The sequence below is a fragment of the Mustela nigripes genome, chromosome 12 (genome assembly GCF_022355385.1).
Source record: "Mustela nigripes isolate SB6536 chromosome 12, MUSNIG.SB6536, whole genome shotgun sequence".
Lineage (NCBI taxonomy): Eukaryota > Metazoa > Chordata > Mammalia > Carnivora > Mustelidae > Mustela > Mustela nigripes.
The window spans coordinates 133,808,976-133,827,857 of record NC_081568.1 but is presented as its reverse complement, the minus strand read 5'-3'; the positions used below and the strand labels follow the sequence as shown (position 1 = coordinate 133,827,857).

General features: G+C 41.4%; 1 protein-coding gene across 1 annotated transcript; it reads left to right on the top strand.

Moving 5' to 3' along the window:
* The first annotated feature begins 765 nt into the window (after positions 1–765).
* PHAX (phosphorylated adaptor for RNA export) lies at positions 766–18,676 on the top strand. Its single transcript, XM_059418399.1, has 5 exons — positions 766–904; positions 3,817–4,430; positions 6,924–7,044; positions 11,574–11,657; positions 17,411–18,676. Exons 1-5 carry the CDS (start codon positions 809–811, stop codon positions 17,678–17,680), a joined length of 1,185 nt encoding a protein of 394 aa, XP_059274382.1. The 5' UTR covers positions 766–808; the 3' UTR covers positions 17,681–18,676.
* Positions 18,677–18,882: the final 206 nt, after the last annotated feature.

Below are 18,882 nucleotides of genomic sequence, written 5' to 3'. Positions count from 1 at the left end.
CCCACACAACAAATACACATAGGACTATTGATGTCATGAAGAAAAGCGCTCAAGAGTGGCAGTAGAGGATCTTGTTTTAGTTAGGGTGGTCGAAGAAGGACACTCGGAGAAGGTGGCCCTCGATGGGAAAATCTAATCATGGAGGAGAACAACCTGTGCAAAGAACCAGGTGTCAGGGCTCCTCCAGGCAGAGGCAACGGCAACTACGAACGCCTTGAACCCCTGAAGAACAAAGGATGCCTGAGGGACAGCAAGAGCAGCACCAGCACGGCTTCGGAGCTGGACACAACACAGACGGCTGCATGTGCCCGGCGGAGAACTCAGAACCCAACTGCGCGGAGCGAAGTCTCTGGAAGGTCTGAGGAGGGTAACGACCTGAGGTGCTGCCTGAAAGGCTCTGCAAGGAGCTACAAGAAGAGTGGGTCGTGCAGGAGTAAGAGTAGGAGCGAGAAGACCTGCGCAGAGCATCTTGGTGAGGAAGGCGAGGCCAAGGGAGGAATCCCCGACGGCCGCTGTCCGGGCACAACCTTAGGTTGGCACGAAAAGAAAGCTGGGGAGAAAACACGCAGGAGTGCTGGGGAAACGGGAGGTTCATCATTTCCCCCAGAGCGGTGCAAGTGGTGCACAATTTGTCCGGATGAGGCGTATTCGTCAATGCGGACCCAGGCGTGAGGAGAAAGCCCAGCGCGGGCCGTCGCGGCGGGAGCGACTCCCCTCGCGGGGGCGCCCGAGCAGCCGCAGCCCGCCGGCCCTTCCCGCCGCCGCGCCGGAAGTGTTCTCCTGACCCGCCGCGCCACGCCGCGGGAAGATGGCGCAGGACGCCGGCGACATGGAAGATGGGCAGCTTTCCGACTCGGATTCCGACATGACGGTCGCACCCAGCGACAGGCCGCTGCAGGTGCCGGTGAGTGTAAAGGGCAGGCGGGTCGTTCGGAGCCGGAAGCGCGCAGGCCGGGCTGCGAGGAGGGGCCGGCGGCAGAGCGGGTGAGGGGCTGGCGTGTGGAGCCGTGACTGCGGGAAGGGGCGGGCGACTGTACGGATGAGCGGCGGCCGGGCGACCCGGGCCGGGCGTCCCCCGCGGGCCCCGGCGGCCGGGGGGAGGCGCTGGGCGGGGACGCCACGGCGGGCCGTCGGAACCCTGACCCGGCATCTCGTTGCCAAGCTGGGCGGCGAGGCTTGCGGCCTCCTGCTGGCTGGCGTGCGGCCGGCTCTTCTCCGCCTGCAGGGTGCCTCTCTGGGTTTTCTAAATTTGGGGAGTATCCCCCCCCACGGTAGCCTGGTTAGGGTGTCCCGGCCCGGCAGAGGACGCCGAAAATGTAGAACCAGGGGACAGCGGGCAGAAACATCCTCTGGCGCTCTTTTTCGCCCTGATCAGAGAGGGAAACTGAAAATCGGGAGTGAAGTCCATCATTTGCTCAAGGGCCTGGTTTTCCATAGTCCCATCAGATCTAGTTTCGCCACGCAATAATGCGGCACCGGGTTTTGGATTAATCTCTCCGCTTTCTTTCTTTCTTTTTTTTTTTTTTTTAAAGATTTTATTTATTTATCAGAGAGAGAGGGGGAGAGAGTGAGCACAGGCAGACAGAGTGGCAGCAGAGGCAGAGGGAGAAGCAGGCTCCCTGCCGAGCAAGGAGCCCGATGTGGGACTCGATCCGGGGACGCTGGGATCATGACCTGAGCCGAAGGCAGCCGCTTAACCAACTGAGCCAGCCAGGTGCCCCTCTCCGCTTTCTTAAAGGGGAGTTTGTCTTGATTGCCTGCTAGGTCGCAGACACTTGGAGCAGGCTTTGTGCCAGGCTGCTGCCTGCATTTGAAAACTGGCGCCTCCACTGCGTGACCAGTGGCAGGGTTTTTAGCCTAGTGCCCTAATTTGTATAATGAGAATCCTAAAAGTACGCCACTGATAGGGCGTCTCTAAGGATTCAGTGAGTCACAGTGAACAGTAAGGACCGATAAATCTTAAATGCTGTGGTTATTTGAAGATGGGAAGATTGCCTCTTTATTGATTTAAATCACCCCCTCCTGCCGCCATTTCTAGCACATAATAGTACAAATAATAAGATCCCCTTTTTTAAAAATAAATATTTCTTGATCACCTATCATATGTCATAAGCCATTGTGCTGAACACTGGGGAGCTCAGCAAATCCTTCGTTTAGTTCAAAACACAAGTGTCGAGTTTTTTTTGTTTTTTTTTATAAGATTTTATTTATTTTAGGGAGAGAGATGGGGAAGGGGCAGAGAGAATCCCAAGCTAAGTGCTGAGGTTCTGAAGTGGAGCCCAAGGTGAGGCTTGATTTCATGACTCTGAGATCATAACCTGGGCCAAATCAGGAGTCCAATACTTAACTGACTGAGCCACCCAGAAGCCCCAAGGTGCTCCCTTTTGCATATAGATGTCTTAGGAAGTTGATATGAAGGTTTCAGTTTAGGTTTTCAATCTTTTCCAGGTGGTTTTACATAGATTGACCCATGACTTCGTAAACTTAATGCCGTGGACTATGCAGTTTTAATAGTGTGGCAGGAATTCTTACCCAAAGGAGTTGACTATCTGATCTCAAAAGAGTGTGGTCACTAAACTGTATAAAGGAAGTTGGTTGTGTCCAAATGCAAGAAATACATGTTTGGAAAGAAAGAGAACATACTCTGTTAACAACTGCGTTAACCTTTAACCAGTTATCTTACCAGCAAAAAAGGGTTTATTCTGGAACAGCAGAGAATCACAACTGAACAGGCATGCTAGGGCAAAACCATAGACCGGTGGGAAACAGAGGAATGCTCTTATAGAGGAAGGGGAGAAGTTGAGAAGGGCTGTAAAAAAGTCCACTGGAGGGCGCCTGGGTGGCTCAGTGGGTTAAGCCGCTGCCTTCGGCTCAGGTCATGATCTCAGGGTCCTGGGATCGAGTCCCGCATCGGGCTCTCTGCTCAGCAGGGAGCCTGCTTCTCTCTCTCTCTCTCTCTCTGCCTGCCTCTCTGTCTACTTGTGATCTCTCTCTCTGTCAAATAAATAAATAAATCTTAAAAAAAAAAAAAGTCCACTGGAATAAACTGGGAGTTAAAAGTAGTGGTTTTTTGGGTTGCGTGGGTAACTCCATTGGTTAAGCATTTGCCTTCAGCTCAGGTCATGATCCCAGGGTTCTGGGATCAAGCCCTGCATTGGGCTCCCTGCTCCACAGGGAGTCTGCTGCTGTCTCCGCCCTTCCCCCTGCTTGTCTCCCTCTCTCTCTCTTTCTCTTTCTAATAAATAAATAAAATCTTAAAAAAAATAAAGTATATGGCTTTTAATTGGCTGAGTTGGGACAGTCTTATTGGCTGGACTGTTGCCAGGCAAGAAGAAAATCTTCTGCTGTGTTAGTAAGATATAGGCTTCTTCGTGTGGGAGATGAAACATCAGGTCTTTTCCTCTGATAGGACATGAAAACTCCCCCTTCAAGCTTCCTGACTCCAGTTTAGTGAGGTTTCCTTTTAATTTTCACAACTGTTACGAAGTTATTGTGCATGCCATTTTTAAACATTCTGACAATAACCGTAAATACTGAAAATCTTCTGATGTGGGAATTAAATAGCTTTTTAGAAAGAGACTTTAGAACTAAGTTCTGTATTAGCTTTAGAAATACGAATTTGTAATGGTTTTAAAATTGGCAAATTCCATGTGGAACTTTAGAAAAGAAGGGACTGGGTTGGTTTCAGAGATTCATTGAGGATTGTTCTGCTTCAGTGGTTCGGCTGAATCCCGAAATAATTTTCTTTTTAAATAGCACATGGTGAGTGGATTTAATATGTTTGGTGGAATTGATTGTATTTCCTTTCACTTGCAGAAAACACTAGGTGGGGACAGCGCAGTGAGGCCCTACCAGGGTACTGCAATACCATGTGCACCAGTATCACATTATCGGACTGTTAAAAGTGTGGATTCAAGTGAAGAGAGTTTTTCTGATTCAGATGATGATAGCTCCCTTTGGAAACGCAAGCGACAGAAATGTTTTAACCCACTTCCGAAGCCAGAGCCTTTTCAGTTTGGCCAGAGCAGCGAGAAACCACCTGTTCCTGGAGGAAAGAAGGTTAACAACATATGGGGTGCTGTGCTTCAAGAACAGAATCAAGATGCAGTGGCCACTGAACTTGGTATCTTGGGAATGGAGGGTACTATTGACAAAAGCAGACAATCCGAGACTTACAATTATTTACTTGCTAAGAAACTTAAGAGGGAATCTCAAGAACATACAAAAGAATTAGACAAAGAGCTAGATGAATATATGCATGGAGGCAAAAAAATGGGATCAAAGGAAGAGGAAAATGGGCAAGGTCATCTCAAACGGAAACGACCTGTCAAAGACAGACTGGGGGACAGACTAGAAATGGACTATAAAGGCCGATATGAGATCACAGAGGACGATTCGCAAGAGAAAGTGGCTGATGAAATTTCTTTCAGGTGAGCATTAAAATTTGGCCTGCAAATGAGCACTTGACCAACTATCTTCCGTTTATAGGAAATAATTCCAAATGCATTAAGGGTGATGTTTCTTTGTGTTTCCTAAGTTTGGACAGGCCTGATAAAAATAATGAAATTTTGTAACTTTTATGAACTTTTTTTTTTTTTTTGGCTTTTTTGAAATCTTTTTTTTTTTTTTTTTAAGTTTTTTTTTATTTTATTTATTTGTCAGAGAGAGAGAGAATGAGAGCGAGCACAGGCAGACAGAGTGGCAGGCAGGGTCAGAGGGAGAAGCAGGCTCCCTGCCAAGCAAGTAGCCTGATGTGGGACTCGATCCCAGGACGCTGGGATGACCTGAGCTGAAGGCAGCTGCTTAACCAACTGAGCCACCCAGGCGTCCCAAGCTTTTTTGAAATCTTAATGATTTTTGTCATTTAGTGCTTTGGAGCTCTTTAGATCAAAAAATATGTTTTTAAATCATGGGTGTTTGGTTTTTGCTTTGCTTTTGCTCATTTTTAGTGTTTCCAGATATTCATGACCTTTTATAACTTCATTGAGGCATATTGTACACTTGATAAAGTCCACCCATCTTGGGTATTGATTCTTTAGTAAATTTATCGGTTTTATGAATATCACCAAAAATCACTTTTAAAAAACATCATCCTATAAAGATCCGTCATGACTATATGCCCATTTAAAGGTTTTGGTTTTGGGTTTTTTGTTTTGTTTTGTTTTTAAAACATTTATTTATTTGTTTGTTTGTTTGTTTGACAGAGTGCTTGTGCACACAAGCAGGGGCAGGGGGAGGGAGAAGCAGACTCCCTGTTGAGCAAGGAGCCCCCATGTGGGGCTCGATCCCAGGACCCTGGGATCATGACCTAAGCCAAAGGCAGACGCTTAACCAACTGAGCCACCTAGGCTCCCCTAAAGTTATTCTTTGTTCCTATCCCAAATAACTGCTCATCTACTTTCTGTTGGCATAAATTAGCATTTTCTGGACATTTCATAATAATGGAATCATACAGTGTCTGGTCTGTATTTGTAATGTTTTTGAGACTTGTCCATTTTGTAGTAGGCATCAATACTTAATTTTTAAATTTCTATACATATGCAAACCATATTGCTATTTTACTTTTTGACTATCATGCTATATGAGCATAATATGAGAAAAAAAAAAGCTCTCTGCGCTTTGACATGCAGATATTAGGACATATATTTTAATTTTTCCTGAGTAAATACCTAGAAGTAGAATTTCTTGGCATTTGGTAAATTTATTTTCAACAAGTTCAGATTTTGTTTAACTTTTTCTTAGCTCTAAGTATTAAGGAACAAATTTAAAAACAGATATGGTTCGGGGTGCCTGGGTGGCACAGTGGGTTAAAGCCTCTGCCTTCGGCTCAGGTCATGATCTCAGGGTCCTGGGATCGAGTCCCACATTAGGCTCTTTGCTCAGCAGGGAGCCTGCTTCCTCCTCTCTCTCTCTCTCTGCCCGCCTCTTTGCTTACTTGTAATAATAAATAAAATATTAACAAAAAAGATATGGTTCAAGAATAATAATGCTAATACTAGACTTTTAACCTACAGAGTGAGCTTGGAATTTGACTGTTGGAAAAGAATTTAGAGATTTTGTAAACCAAAGCCTTCATTTTACTGATAAGGAAACTGAGACCCAGTAGTCCAAAGTCACAGTTTTAAGTGTCAGATTTGGAACTAAACCTTGGTTGCTTTGTTCCTAGTCCAGTGCTCTTTCTCCAGTAATTCACTGCGTCTTGTTGAAAAGGAGCAAGAAAACTAGGTCTAGTTAGAGAACTGGTAGAACTTCTGTGTTAATCCTCACTCATCTCTATGGAGTGTGGACTATGATGTGAGAAGTATTAGGTTTCCTGTGTTTTTACCTCTCAGTGGTAAGATGAAAATAAGTACCTAGTTCATAAGGTTGTTGAGGTGATTAACTGAGATAATGCATACAGAGGTTTTAGGATTGTGCTCATCCCATGGTAAGTCATCAGTTAATATTAACTATGGCCTTTATTCTGAAGCAGAGAGACTGAGAGAAAGATCCTATCCACTTTAAAGTTACCACACATCTCTGGATTTATGAGAACTAACTTCTGGCATGATAATTGAGAGCATATTGTATGTTTGTTACTGGTTTTGACAAGAATGGATTTACCTTTTTTGCTTTTAGGCTTGCATTCCCCTTGCTGGATGTGCACATTTATTATGAAATTCACCCTAGTCCATTAAGGCAAAATGAAAAGGCCAGTTCTGAAACTTGAGATGGAATCTTGAGTTTACTGTCTCTTTGACCCAAGGTAGTAGTGTTGGCATGTCAGTGATTCTAAGGTTAAATATTGAAGATTGTAAAAAGCAGATGTTACCAGAATAGGATTTTGATTCTACTTGGGAATTAAACTGGAGACAAAGATATATTTCTTCAACTTTATACAAGAAATAAAGAGATTAATATTATTTTACTCTGTTCCTTAACAGGTTGCAGGAACCAAAGAAAGATCTGATAATGCGAGTAGTGAGAATAATTGGGAACAAAAAGGCAATTGAACTTCTGATGGAAACTGCTGAAGTTGAACAAAATGGTGGCCTTTTTATAATGGTAAGACTTACTGCTCTATTGTTTCCATTTTGTATTGTGTTTCATGTGATTTTTTTTTTTTTAAGATTTTATTTATTTATTTATTTATTTATTTATTTTTTATAAAGATTTTATTTATTTATTTTACAGAGAGAAATCACAAGTAGATGGAGAGGCAGGCAGAGAGAGAGGGAAGCAGGCTCCCTGCCGAGCAGAGAGCCCGATGCGGGGCTCGATCCCAGGACCCTGAGATCATGACCTGAGCCGAAGGCAGCGGCTTAACCCACTGAGCCACCCAGGCGCCCCAAGATTTTATTTATTTATTTGACAGAGATCACAAGTAGGCAGAAAGGCAGGCAGAGAGAGAGGAGGAAGCAGGGTTCCTGCTGAGCAGAGAGCCCAATGCGGGGCTCTATCCCAGGACCCTGGGGTCATAACCTAAGCCGAAGGCAGAGGCTCCAACCCACTGAGCCACCCAGGTGCCCCTCATGTGATTTTTTTTTTAATAAAATAAACTTGTTTCTTTCTTTCTTTTTTTTTTAAGATTTTATTTATTTATTTGACAAACAGATCACAAGTAGGCAGAGAGACAAGCAGAGCAAGAGGAGGAAGCAGGTTCCCTGCTGAGCAGAGAGCCCGATTTAACCTTTAACCCACTAAGCCACCCAGGCGCCCCAATAAACTTGTTTTTGATTGTTGGATCTCTTATTGTTGGATACCTTATTATCTTTTATTATTACAGTGTGGCTCAAATTTTAAGAAACTGAATTTAAAAATTATGTGTAGTTAGTTTTTGCAATTACTACTTCCCTTACAAAAACCGTACATAAGTTGTATCCTGTTAATGTGCAGTCAACAACACATCTCTTATAGAATTCATTAAGAATAGGGGCTGAAATTTTAACCCACTGAGCCACCCAGGCACCTAGGGCTGAAGTTTTAAGAAAATAGTCTGGAGGGAACTTGGAAACTCAAATTTTTAAGAATACAGATTTTAGAACTTGGGATACCTTGTTTTGAATTCTGAGTCTGCAACTTCCTACGTGTGGGATGTGGCTATATTATTTGACTTCTCAGAGCTTCTTTCTCCTGGGTGCAAATTGGGGACAGGATGAGACAAAATGATATACATAAAATACCACAGTGTACCCAGCCCCTAGTTGGCAGTGATGAACAGGCATGTTGCTTTGGGTTCGTTTAATTCATGCATTCTTGGGGCGCCTGGGTGGCTCAGTGGCTTAGGCCTCTGCCTTCGGCTCAGGTCATGGTCTCAGGGTTCGGGGATCGAGTCCCGCATTGGGTTCTCTGCTCGGCAGGGAGCCTGCTTCCTCCTCTCTTTCTCTCTGCCTGCCTCTCTACCTATTTGTGATCTCTGTCTGTCAAATAAATAAAATTTTAAAAATCTTAAAAAAAAAAAAAAAATTCATGCATTCTTGAAGATTAGTCTTGGGGCCAAAAAAAAGAAACCCCGAAAACACATATATCTATAAAACACGGGTAGATGTACAGTGTATCAGTGGGTATTAAAGTTCCATAGATGGTGGGACTTTAGGGTAGGAAAAACTCTGCAAAGGCTCCTTAGGGTAGGGGAAGCAACAGTGAACAAAAACTTGAGAAACACTTTTTTATTTTTATTTTTTTGAGATACACTTTAGTAATTGTTTTTCTTTAAACTTTACTGTTTTGTGTTTTGTTATTTTAACTGAAATATAGTTGACATACAAAAATAATTTTAACTGTAAAACATAGTGATTTGACAATTAAAATCCTTACAGAATGCTCACCATGTGAGCATAGTTATCAGCTGTCTCTATATGAAGTTATTACAATATATTTTTTTAAGATTTTATTTATTTAATTCAGAGAGTGAACATGAGTGATGGGGAGGGGCAGAGGGAGAAGCAGACTCCCTCGTGGTCAGGAAGCCCGACTCTGGGCCCAATTCCAGGACCCCAGGATCATGACCTGAGCTGAACTAAGGCAGATGCTTAACCAGGTGAGCCACCCAGGTGCCCCAAAGTTATTATTACAGTATTACTGATTATACTCCCCATGCTGTACTTTCTATCCTGTGACTTTATTGTGTCACTGGAAGTTTGTACCTGGTAAGGTATACCCTTCACCTGTTTTGTCCATTCCCCCACCCTCTACCCCTCTGGCCACCACTAGTTTTTTCTCTGTATTTTTGAGTCTTTATGGTTTTTTGGTAAACAGGTTTGTTTTGGTTTTTAGATTCCACATATAAATGAAGTAATCTGGCTTGTTCTTTCTGACTTACTTTGCATTATATCCTCTATGTCCATCCATGATGAGAATGACAAGACTTCGTACTTTTTTATAGCCAAGTGATATTTCATCATATATATAGATAAGAGTTATATCATCTTTACTCACCATTGGACATTGAGGTTGCTTTCATGTTTTGGCTATTTTATTATTTTTAAATTTTATTATTTTTTTAAGATTTTATTTATTTATTTCACATAGAAACAGGAAGAGACAGAATACAGGCAGGGGGCAGTGGGAGAGGGAGAAGCAATCTTCCTGCTAAGCAAGGAGCCCATTGCTAGACTCGATCCCAGGACCCTGGGATTATGACCTGAGCCAGAGGCAGACACTTAATGACTGAGTCACCTAGGCGCCCCATTTTGGCTGTCCTAAATAATTCTGTAGTAAACATAGGGGTCCATATATCTTTTCAAATTTTTTTTTTTTTTAAAGATTTTATTTATTTATTTGACAGAGAGAAATCACAAGCAGATGGAGAGGCAGGCAGAGAGAGAGAGAGGGAAGCAGGCTCCCTGCTGAGCAGAGAGCCCGATGCGGGACTCGATCCCAGGACCCTGAGATCATGACCTGAGCCGAAGGCAGCGGCTTAACCCACTGAGCCACTCAGGTGCCCCTGTCTTTTCAAATTTGTGTTTTTGTTTTCTTTGGGTGGATACCCAGCAGTGGAATTGCTGAATCATATGGTATTCCTGTTTTGAATTTTTTGAAGAACCTCTACACTGTTTCCCATACTGGCTGTACCAGTTTACATTCCCACCAACAGTGCTCAAAAATTCCCTTTTCTCCACATTCTCACAAAAGGAAGTTTGTTACTCCCTTTTGTCTTGTTACTAGCCACTCTGACAGATGGGAAGTAAGAAACACTTTACTGCTTGAGAATGGCAGAAAGAGCACTGCTCTGCTTAGGGTCAGATCACAGGCAGTGGTGCTTTTCCCCATATGGTTCTGGAGATCTTATTTAATTCAGCTTTCACTGCATGGTGAGGATGAAGCTTGAATGGCTCCTTCTTATTTGTTCTTCATGAATCTGAATGGTATTATCACATGAGAATGAATCACTATTATGCTGTGAAGGTGGAGAGAAAAGAAACCAGTTAGAATTGATAGCATTGGCTATGGGAATAGGATGTGAATATAGATTTCAGAAGTCAAAATAGAACTTGAGAACAAAATAAATTACAATAATCATGAATGTACTGGCACCCTTGTTTGTCACTGCTGAGGTACTTGGATTTTTGTTTAGTTGACCCCAAAGTTATAGATTTATTAATATCTTAATACTGTAGTAATAAAAGCTTTTATTGAGTGAGCTAGTGAAAATGTACTGGTTATTGGAAAGATGCAAGTCCAAATTCACTTTCTTTTAATAGACAGGTTTTTTTAATTCTTTCTTTCTTTTTTTTTTTTTTTAAAGATTTTATTTATTTATTTGAGAGAGAGAGAGAGTGAGAGAGAGCATGAGCGAGGAGAAGGTCAGAAGGAGAAGCAGATTCCCCATGGAGCTGGGAGCCTGATGTGGGATTCGATCCTGGGACTCCGGGATCATGACCTGAGCCGAAGGCAGTCGTCCAACCAACTGAGCCACCCAGGCGTCCTTTTTAATTCTTTCTTAAACGTTTTATTTGGGGGCGACTGGGTGGTTCATTCAGTTAAGTGGCTGCCTTTGGCTCAGGTCATGATCCCAGGATCCTGGAATGGAGCCCCACATCGGGCTCCCCGCTCAGCCGAGAGCCTCCTTCTTTCCTCTGCATGCTGCTCTGCCTACTTGTGCTCTCTATCTTTCTCAAATAAATAAAATCTTCCCAAAAAAAGGTGAGGAGAGGGGCAGAGGGAGAGGGAGAAGCAAACTCACCGCCGAGTAGGGGGCTCGATGTAGGGCTCAATCCCAGGACCCTGAGATCATCACCTGACCTGAAGGCAGACGCTTAAATGACTGAGCTGTACATTTTTCTTGTACGATTATTTATTGCTGTGTACTAGGCACTGTTGTAGACAGAGCAATCTTACCCTGTAAGTGGGAGTGGGAGTGAGACAATGTATAAAGAATAAATACATCTTCAGGTATGTTAGCAAGTGATAAGTGCTGTGATAAAAGAAATAGATCTCATGGAGGTGTGAAGAAGAGAGGAGGACATTGCAGTTAAACTGTGGTGATCAGGGAAGATCTTTTTCTTTCTTTAGGTACCTTTCTGTTTAAAAGATGCTTTAAGCCATTCATAGGAACAGTCTACACAGTATCGTTTTTCTCCTTCTCTTCATAGAATGGTAGTCGAAGAAGAACACCAGGTGGAGTTTTCCTGAATCTCCTGAAAAACACTCCTAGTATCAGCGAGGAACAAATTAAGGTAAAAATTATAGTGTCCTTCTTTGACTTTTAAGATCTGTCATATTTTTACTTCTGTTTGGGTTCTAGCTGCATATTCTCCTAATCCCTATCACCTGGTCTGCCTTAAATTGACCAATTCTGTCATTGTCTCATTTCAGGTAAAACAGGTGCTTTTATGAACTCTGCCTCCTCTTGTTCTTCCCTTTCCAAGCCAAGGTCACAATTTCTTTTGTGTCGTTTTCCTGGTCTTTGAGCACGTAATTTCTGGTCTTTTTAGAACGTATTATCTACCTTTTACAACTTTTTATTAATTAAAAATTTCAAACATGCAGAATAGATGAAAGAATAATAGGATGAATTTCCTACACTAACATTTAGGGGTTGTTAATCTCAAGAATTTGAGATTCTTATCTTACAGTTGTTTTTCTGTACTATTTGGTAGTAAGTTAAGAACATCATGACACTCAGCCCTAATTTTTTCAGTAAGCATCTGTCAGTAATAAGGACAGTTTCCTACCAAGCTTCACCTAAGGGAAAGAATAGTTTCATAGTACCATCTAACATCTTGATCATATTCCAGTTTCCTGAATTGTCCCAAGAATGTATTGTTTGCCCTTTTTCCCTCCTCCAAACCAGGATCCTGTCTAGATTTCCACTGTTATCTCTTTTCCTCATTTTAACTCCACATTTTCTTTTGTGATTTAGACCTTTAGAAGAGTCTGAGGTGGCTTTTCATAGAACATAACCACATTCTGGTCATTGTCTCCTCATGGATTTGTTTCATTCATTCCTCTGTCTCCAGTAGTTCTTATAAACTAGAATCTAAGCTCCTCCTCCGCCCCACAAAATCTGGCTCTTCTCTTTTTGATTTAAAAAAAAAAAATTATTTTTAATTTTATTTATTTGACAGAGAGAGACGCAGTGAGAGGGGGAACACAAGCAGGGGAAGCAGGAGAGGGAGAAGCAGGCTTCCCACCAAGGGGGGAGCCTGATGTTGGGCTCAATCCCAGCATCTTGGCATCAAGACCTGAGCCAAAGGCAGACGCTTAACAACTGAACCACCCAGGCACCCCTAGAATCTAGGGAAGCATTTTGCATTACTGAATGTCCTATATGGCAGTTCTTTTACAATGTGAGATTTTCACAGCTCAGAATTTATCTTTTATTTTATTTTATTTTAAAGATTTTATTTATTTGACAGAGAGAGAGAGAGACCATGAGAGCAGGAACATGAGCAGTGGGAGTGGGAGAGGGAAAGCAGGCTCCCCACCGAGCAGGGAGCCCCATGTCGGGGCTTAATCCCAGAACACTGGGATCATGACCTGAACTGAAGGCAGACATTTAACAACTGAGCCACCCAGGCGCCCCTCAGAATTTCTTTTAATTTTTTTTTTTAAGATTTTTTTATTCATTTATTTGACAGACAGAGATCACAGGTAGGCAGAGAAGCAGGCAGAGAGAGAGGAGGAAATAGGCTCCCTGCTGAGCAGAGAGCCCGATGCCAGGACACTGGGATCATGACCTAAGCACAAAACAGAGGCTTCTGAGCTACTCAGGTGCCCCTATCTTTTAATTTGTTAATTAAGGAACATGATTACATTTAGCAGGTAGGATCAAGATGGAGAGCTTGCTTCTTGCATGGGAAAGAGATGGTACTCAGGCAACGCAGATACTGTATTTGAGCAGCTTTGTAGTCTCTTTATCGTAACAGTGGGTAATACAGGTGGGTAATACAGGTCGGAGGAATGCCCTTGAGCCATTTATAATGCTAATGAAGACATAAATAAAAGCCACTTCTTGAGCTGCCTTTCCTTGTGAGTTTATTTTATGTAAGCTCAGTGTTAGATTTTTTTCCTCAAGTTTCTAGCTGTCCACTTCTAGTTGTTTTTTAAAAATCTGTTGTTGAAATTCTTACAGGAAATGTTTCTGTTATTGCACATTTGAAATCTTTTGTCCATCACTGCCTTTATTCCTAATTGGAGCAATGACCTTGATAAATTTGTAACAATGTAATTTTCCTCAGGAGCACACCTATTGAGTAGTAGAACAGAGTTTATTGCTTATGTTCTCCCTCCTCCCCCAGTGTAATCTCTGACAGAAGGTGTGTACTGAGAAGAAACATGCTTCTAAGTACCATTAAACATGGTTTGACAGGAAAATGTCAAGAGAAATAGCACAATGTGGTAAAAAGAATTTTTTAATATTCAAAATCTGGGTTTTAATCTAGTTTTGCCAGTTAGTAATTATGTGACTATGAGCAGATCACTTAATCTCCCTCAGCCTTAATTTTCTCTTTTATAAAGTGTGGACTGTCCTGCCTATTGAATGGAGATCTTAAAGGATTAAATAAAGTGATATCTGGAAAAACTTCTTGTAGGTAACTAAACTTTGGATAAACAATTTCAACAATTAGAAGAGAATAAAATAACATTTATTCACCATGTCCCCAGCACTGGGCCAAATATTTATAGGACTTAATCTGTACTAGGTTCTGTCAAAGTGGCTGTTACCATGGAATGCACATGAAAAGTGATAAAAGTGATCTCCCTGGGATTGCACAGAATACTGACTTGAAACTGGTTGTTTTCACTGAATTACATCTTTGCAATGGGGAAGGAGATTTTAATGTTAGTAGCTTACGTTAAGCCACAGAAACATTGCATTATAACAAGCAGAAACATTTGAAATATCTAATAGTAGAGGAGTGTTGACCAAGAGGGACATTTTTAAAATGACCATGCTGTAGCCTTTATTTTTGAAGCATTTTTAAGAAAAGGAGAAAAATGAATACCGAATTTTTTTAAAAGGCAGAATACAGGGCGCCTGGGTGGCTCAATGGGTTAGAGCCTCTGCCTTCGGCTCAGGTTTTGATCTCAGGGTCCTGGGATCGAGCCCCACGTCGGGCTCTCTGCTTGGCGGGGAGCCTGCTTCCTCCTCTCTCTCTGCCTGCCTCTCTGCCTACTTGTGATCTCTCTCTGTCAAATAAATAAATAAAATCTTTTAAAAAAATAAATAAATAAAATAAAAGGCAGAATACAAATTTGTAACAGAGGCATGAGACAATTAAGTTGATAGGTAAAACACCAAAAAATTACCAGGGATTTGGCCTGCTCCAGGGGATTATAAGTGCTTTGGCTTTTAAGATATTTCAGTGTTTTTCCAAAATTTTTGCATGTGCATGGGTTGAGTCCTTTTGTTATTAGAGGAAAAAACCTAAAGCGAATAGAATTTCATCATAGGTGATTTCAGATCATCTAAATGGTCATGTTATAATTACTGTTGTGATCACTGTAATGCTAATCATTAGAAACCAGAACTGAATGGAGTGAGTGGGCTTGTTTGCAATTTTTTTATTTGATTTCGTTTGGTATGTGACGCCATTTTGTTTTGGTTTTCAGTTGTTTTTTGTTCTGTTTTGGAAAATAACAAAGTTTGTGAGAGAAAAAAAGGTGAAGAGCAGTTAAAACTTAATTTATTATACTTTTTTTTTTTTAAAGATTTTATTTATTTATTTGACAGAGAACACAAGTAGGCAGAGAGGCAGGCAGAGAGAGAGAGAGAGGGAAGCAGGCTTCCTGCGGAGCAGAGAGCCCGATGCGGGGCTAGATCCCAGGACCCTGAGATCATGACCCGAGCCGAAGGCAGCAGCCCAAACCACTGAGCCACCAGGTGCCCCAATTTACTATACTTCTAAAAAGCTCAGCTGTACTGGTCTCCTTCTGCAAGTAGTATGGCATTTAGGTTCTTAACTTGTAAAATTAATTCTATGCAGGTGGATAGGGAAGGGAGGACAAAAGAACTCCTCTCTGATTATCTGCTGTCTGCGTTTGTTGTAACAACATTAACAGCAGGTTACAACAGCATTTCTGTGGGCCATTGCCCCATTTTTCTGTCAGATTCATAACCTATGGAATGTTGTTTTTAATGTATTTGGGGGCAAAAGAGAAACTTTATAATTTTACTTAGTGTTCCTAAGCATCGTACTACTTAGAATTGTTTTTTCTGAGTCGCTTGGATGTGCTTTCCCATGAAATGGAAATACTTCCCCTCACAGCTTCTTTATATCTCTCCTCTTGACAGGTAAGTAGAGTCTTGAAAAAATTGTGAATTGCTACACTTCCATGTAAACAGTGAGTTTTAAGAATGTGAATTTGGAGAACTAATATATGAGCCTACACTTTATACCATCACATGTTGGCTGCGCAGTCTTGTGCCTTCCTTTTCTCATCTGATTTTAGTGTGTGTGCTGCCAAAATGGGCACTGTCACTTTCCCATCTGAAGACAGGGCTAATACGCACTGCATAAGGTTCAGTTGAGAATGAAGAATCCTTAGCACAGTATCTGGTGTATAAATGTGCTCATTCAGTAAATGGTACCTATCTGAAGTCACTTTTTCTCTAGTCCTTCCACTTCTTACACCTGTACCCTCCTTCTCCACCCCCAGTCTTGTCATTTCTTGGCAGATGCTTTTATTCCTTCTTTCCACAAAGCATTCAACTTCTGAAACTTTCCCTTGTTCCCTTAATTTCAGGGCTCCTTCCTCCTTCCTCTGCTAGTTCTCTGTGCTGCTTGAAATGATCACAAATATTAGGAGAGGGCTTCCTTTATTTCACCATCCTCCATAGTGCTTTTTATAAACAAGAAAGGATTTGTGATTTGTGGACTTGAAGAATATAATAGGGAGTGACTTAGTTATAGCTTTTAATAGTCTCTTCCCAGAAGGTTGTAGGGTGTCCTGCCTATCCTAACTTCTCTTCTAAATCTTTGAACCTTCTCTGTTTTAGCATAGTCATTTTTGGCCTTCTCTTTAGATCCCTGGCCTACTTTTCTTTTTGTAGCCTCTGAAACTACACTTCGCTGTCTGTGTCAAGGTTTCCAGATGTCCTTTTATGTTTTCCCACGTAGTAGTTGAATGAAACATTATTTTGCACTTTGGCAGCTCTCATCCACTCGCAGTTTTGCCTCTTGGAGGACGTTGGGCAACACCTGGAGATGTGTTTGATTGTCTCAGTTGGGGGATGGAGGAGGTCTGTGCTGTTGGGGAGAGGCCTGGCATGCTGCTCACCCTCCTGCCCTGCACAGAGCAGAGCGCCCAGCAGGGAGCAAGCTGAGGTTTCAGATCCCCTGGTGGAGAAGCCCTGTACTAACAGTCTCCTATTTTTCTGTTACAAAGTCCCTTTTCTAACATCCTGGAATACATCCCAATGCTGATTACATCAGTTTTATGCTTCATGGTATAAGTTGTTGACAGATTTACATTCTTCATGCTAATTACAGTAACATTTTTTTAAGGGATAGATTTTTTCCCATTGTGTAGGTTACATGATCATACTTAGTCATACCCATCAGGCCTGGCTTGGTTTCTTAGCATGTGCAGTCACGTGTGGTTATGATGCCATTTCAAAGTTAGTAAACCCTTATTCCAAAGACTTCTGTTTGGTTGGGACAAATCATATTTTATTTAAATCCTGAACAACGTGGTTTTTCTACCGTAACTTCTCATTTAGGAAACCTGTCGCTATAGAGATGGTATGTGATGGTTGACTAAGCGTGCACCCCAGAGCTAGCATGGGGTTGAGCATGAATTAAAGCTTCATCCTCTGGTTGCAGTGGGGGCTTCCCTGCTTTCTTGGACTCTGTGTCCTATCAGTCTAATAATATTTGCTTGTTTTCTGTGAGAAATGAAGATAATGAACATAGAGGAAGGGCCTGCCTTCTAATAAACGTTCAGTACATAGCAGTTTTTACTTGAAGTCGTTCTTTTATTGTAGGACATTTTCTACATTGAAAATCAAAAGGAGTATGAAAATAAAAAGGCTGCCAGAAAGAGGAGAACACAAGTGTTGGGAAAAAAGATGAAACAAGCTATTAAAAATCTAAATTTTCAAGAAGATGACGATACATCACGAGAAACTTTCGCAAGTGATACGAACGAGGCTCTGGCCTCTCTTGACGAGCCGCAGGAAGGCCAAGGAGAGACAAAGTTGGATGCAGAGGAAGCCATCGAGGTTGATCATTCTCACGATTTGGACATCTTTTAGTACATTTGGAGGAATAAGCCTTTTTAGAATAACCTTGTAATAAGCCATTTCTACTGAAGTTGCTTTGTTTTACTTTGCACTGATACATAGAAAAATCCGGAGAGAAAGAACTGTTCTCTTGTTTAAAATAAAGTTAAATCTGGGGGGGGAGATGAATGTTATTGATAGAAACATTTCTCATGTCTGACAAAATACTTACAGGTATATATAGAGGAGGATTTAATTTCTCAATCTGTTGCATGTGTCAGTTATTACTAGTTGATAATTAATTTTGTCCTGGTCATGGTAACATGCCATTCAAAAATTTGTTTTCTTTTTCTGAGTTAGGCAGTGAATTATGATTCGCTTCAAAACATTCCATTAGAAGATCCTAAAAAGGCACATACATTGTTAAGCTGTTACAAATGCATTCAAATTTAGTTTTTCTGTGTTATAAGAACTTATAGGCAGTTTAAGGATAGAGACTAAAAATAGGTTTATACTGATGGCTCTTAACCACTTATTTGTCCAGAAGTAAATTAACATCAGAAGCTTCTCAAAAGAAATATTGGTTCTTAACTTTGTTTTTCACTTCTTTCTAATTATGCGATCATACACTAAATACTGAATGTGATCATACCTGTGTAATTACTATGGACATTTAAAAAATTCAGTGGTTGCTTGCCTAAGACTGTTTTACCTTATGTTAAGGAAGTTGGGTATTAAAAATGCTGCCTGAAGTGTGGAATTACTCATTTTTATTGAAGGAAGTAAAGGTAGTTAAGGTGTTCTAAGGGTTGACTATGGTTTATAAAGTAAATTAACCAAAAATCTGTAGGAAGCAGTTATAAACTTCTTTACAAAGAGTACTTAAAGTCTTTCTGTAGTTTCTGGAATACATAGTCATTGAAGTTGGATCTAAGGATATAAGTGGGAAAAGAAGAGGAAAATGGTTATTGGTTGCTTTTTATTCGTAAAGAATACAAAAAATAAAATTAGATTTTGGGCAGTCCTTAATGTGCTTCAAGTGACTTTTTTTTTTTTTTTTAATTATTTATTTGTGTTATCTTTATACCCATCCTGGGGCTCAAATTCAAGATCCCAAGATCACGAGTCTCATGCTCCTCTGACCAAGCCAGCCAGGTGCCCCTCAAGTGACTATTTTTTTAATCTCAGATATTCTTGCATGAAATTGCTATAACCAAGGGAAGAAAGTATTTTAA

Excerpts from the sequence above, each read along its gene's own strand:
- PHAX (XM_059418399.1), top strand. The coding sequence starts at position 809 with ATGGCGCAGGACGCCGGCGACATGGAAGATGGGCAGCTTTCCGACTCG. Across the intron at positions 4,431-6,923 it reads GCTGATGAAATTTCTTTCAG|GTTGCAGGAACCAAAGAAAG; the intron begins GTGAGCATTAAA and ends GTTCCTTAACAG. Across the intron at positions 11,658-17,410 it reads TCAGCGAGGAACAAATTAAG|GACATTTTCTACATTGAAAA; the intron begins GTAAAAATTATA and ends CTTTTATTGTAG.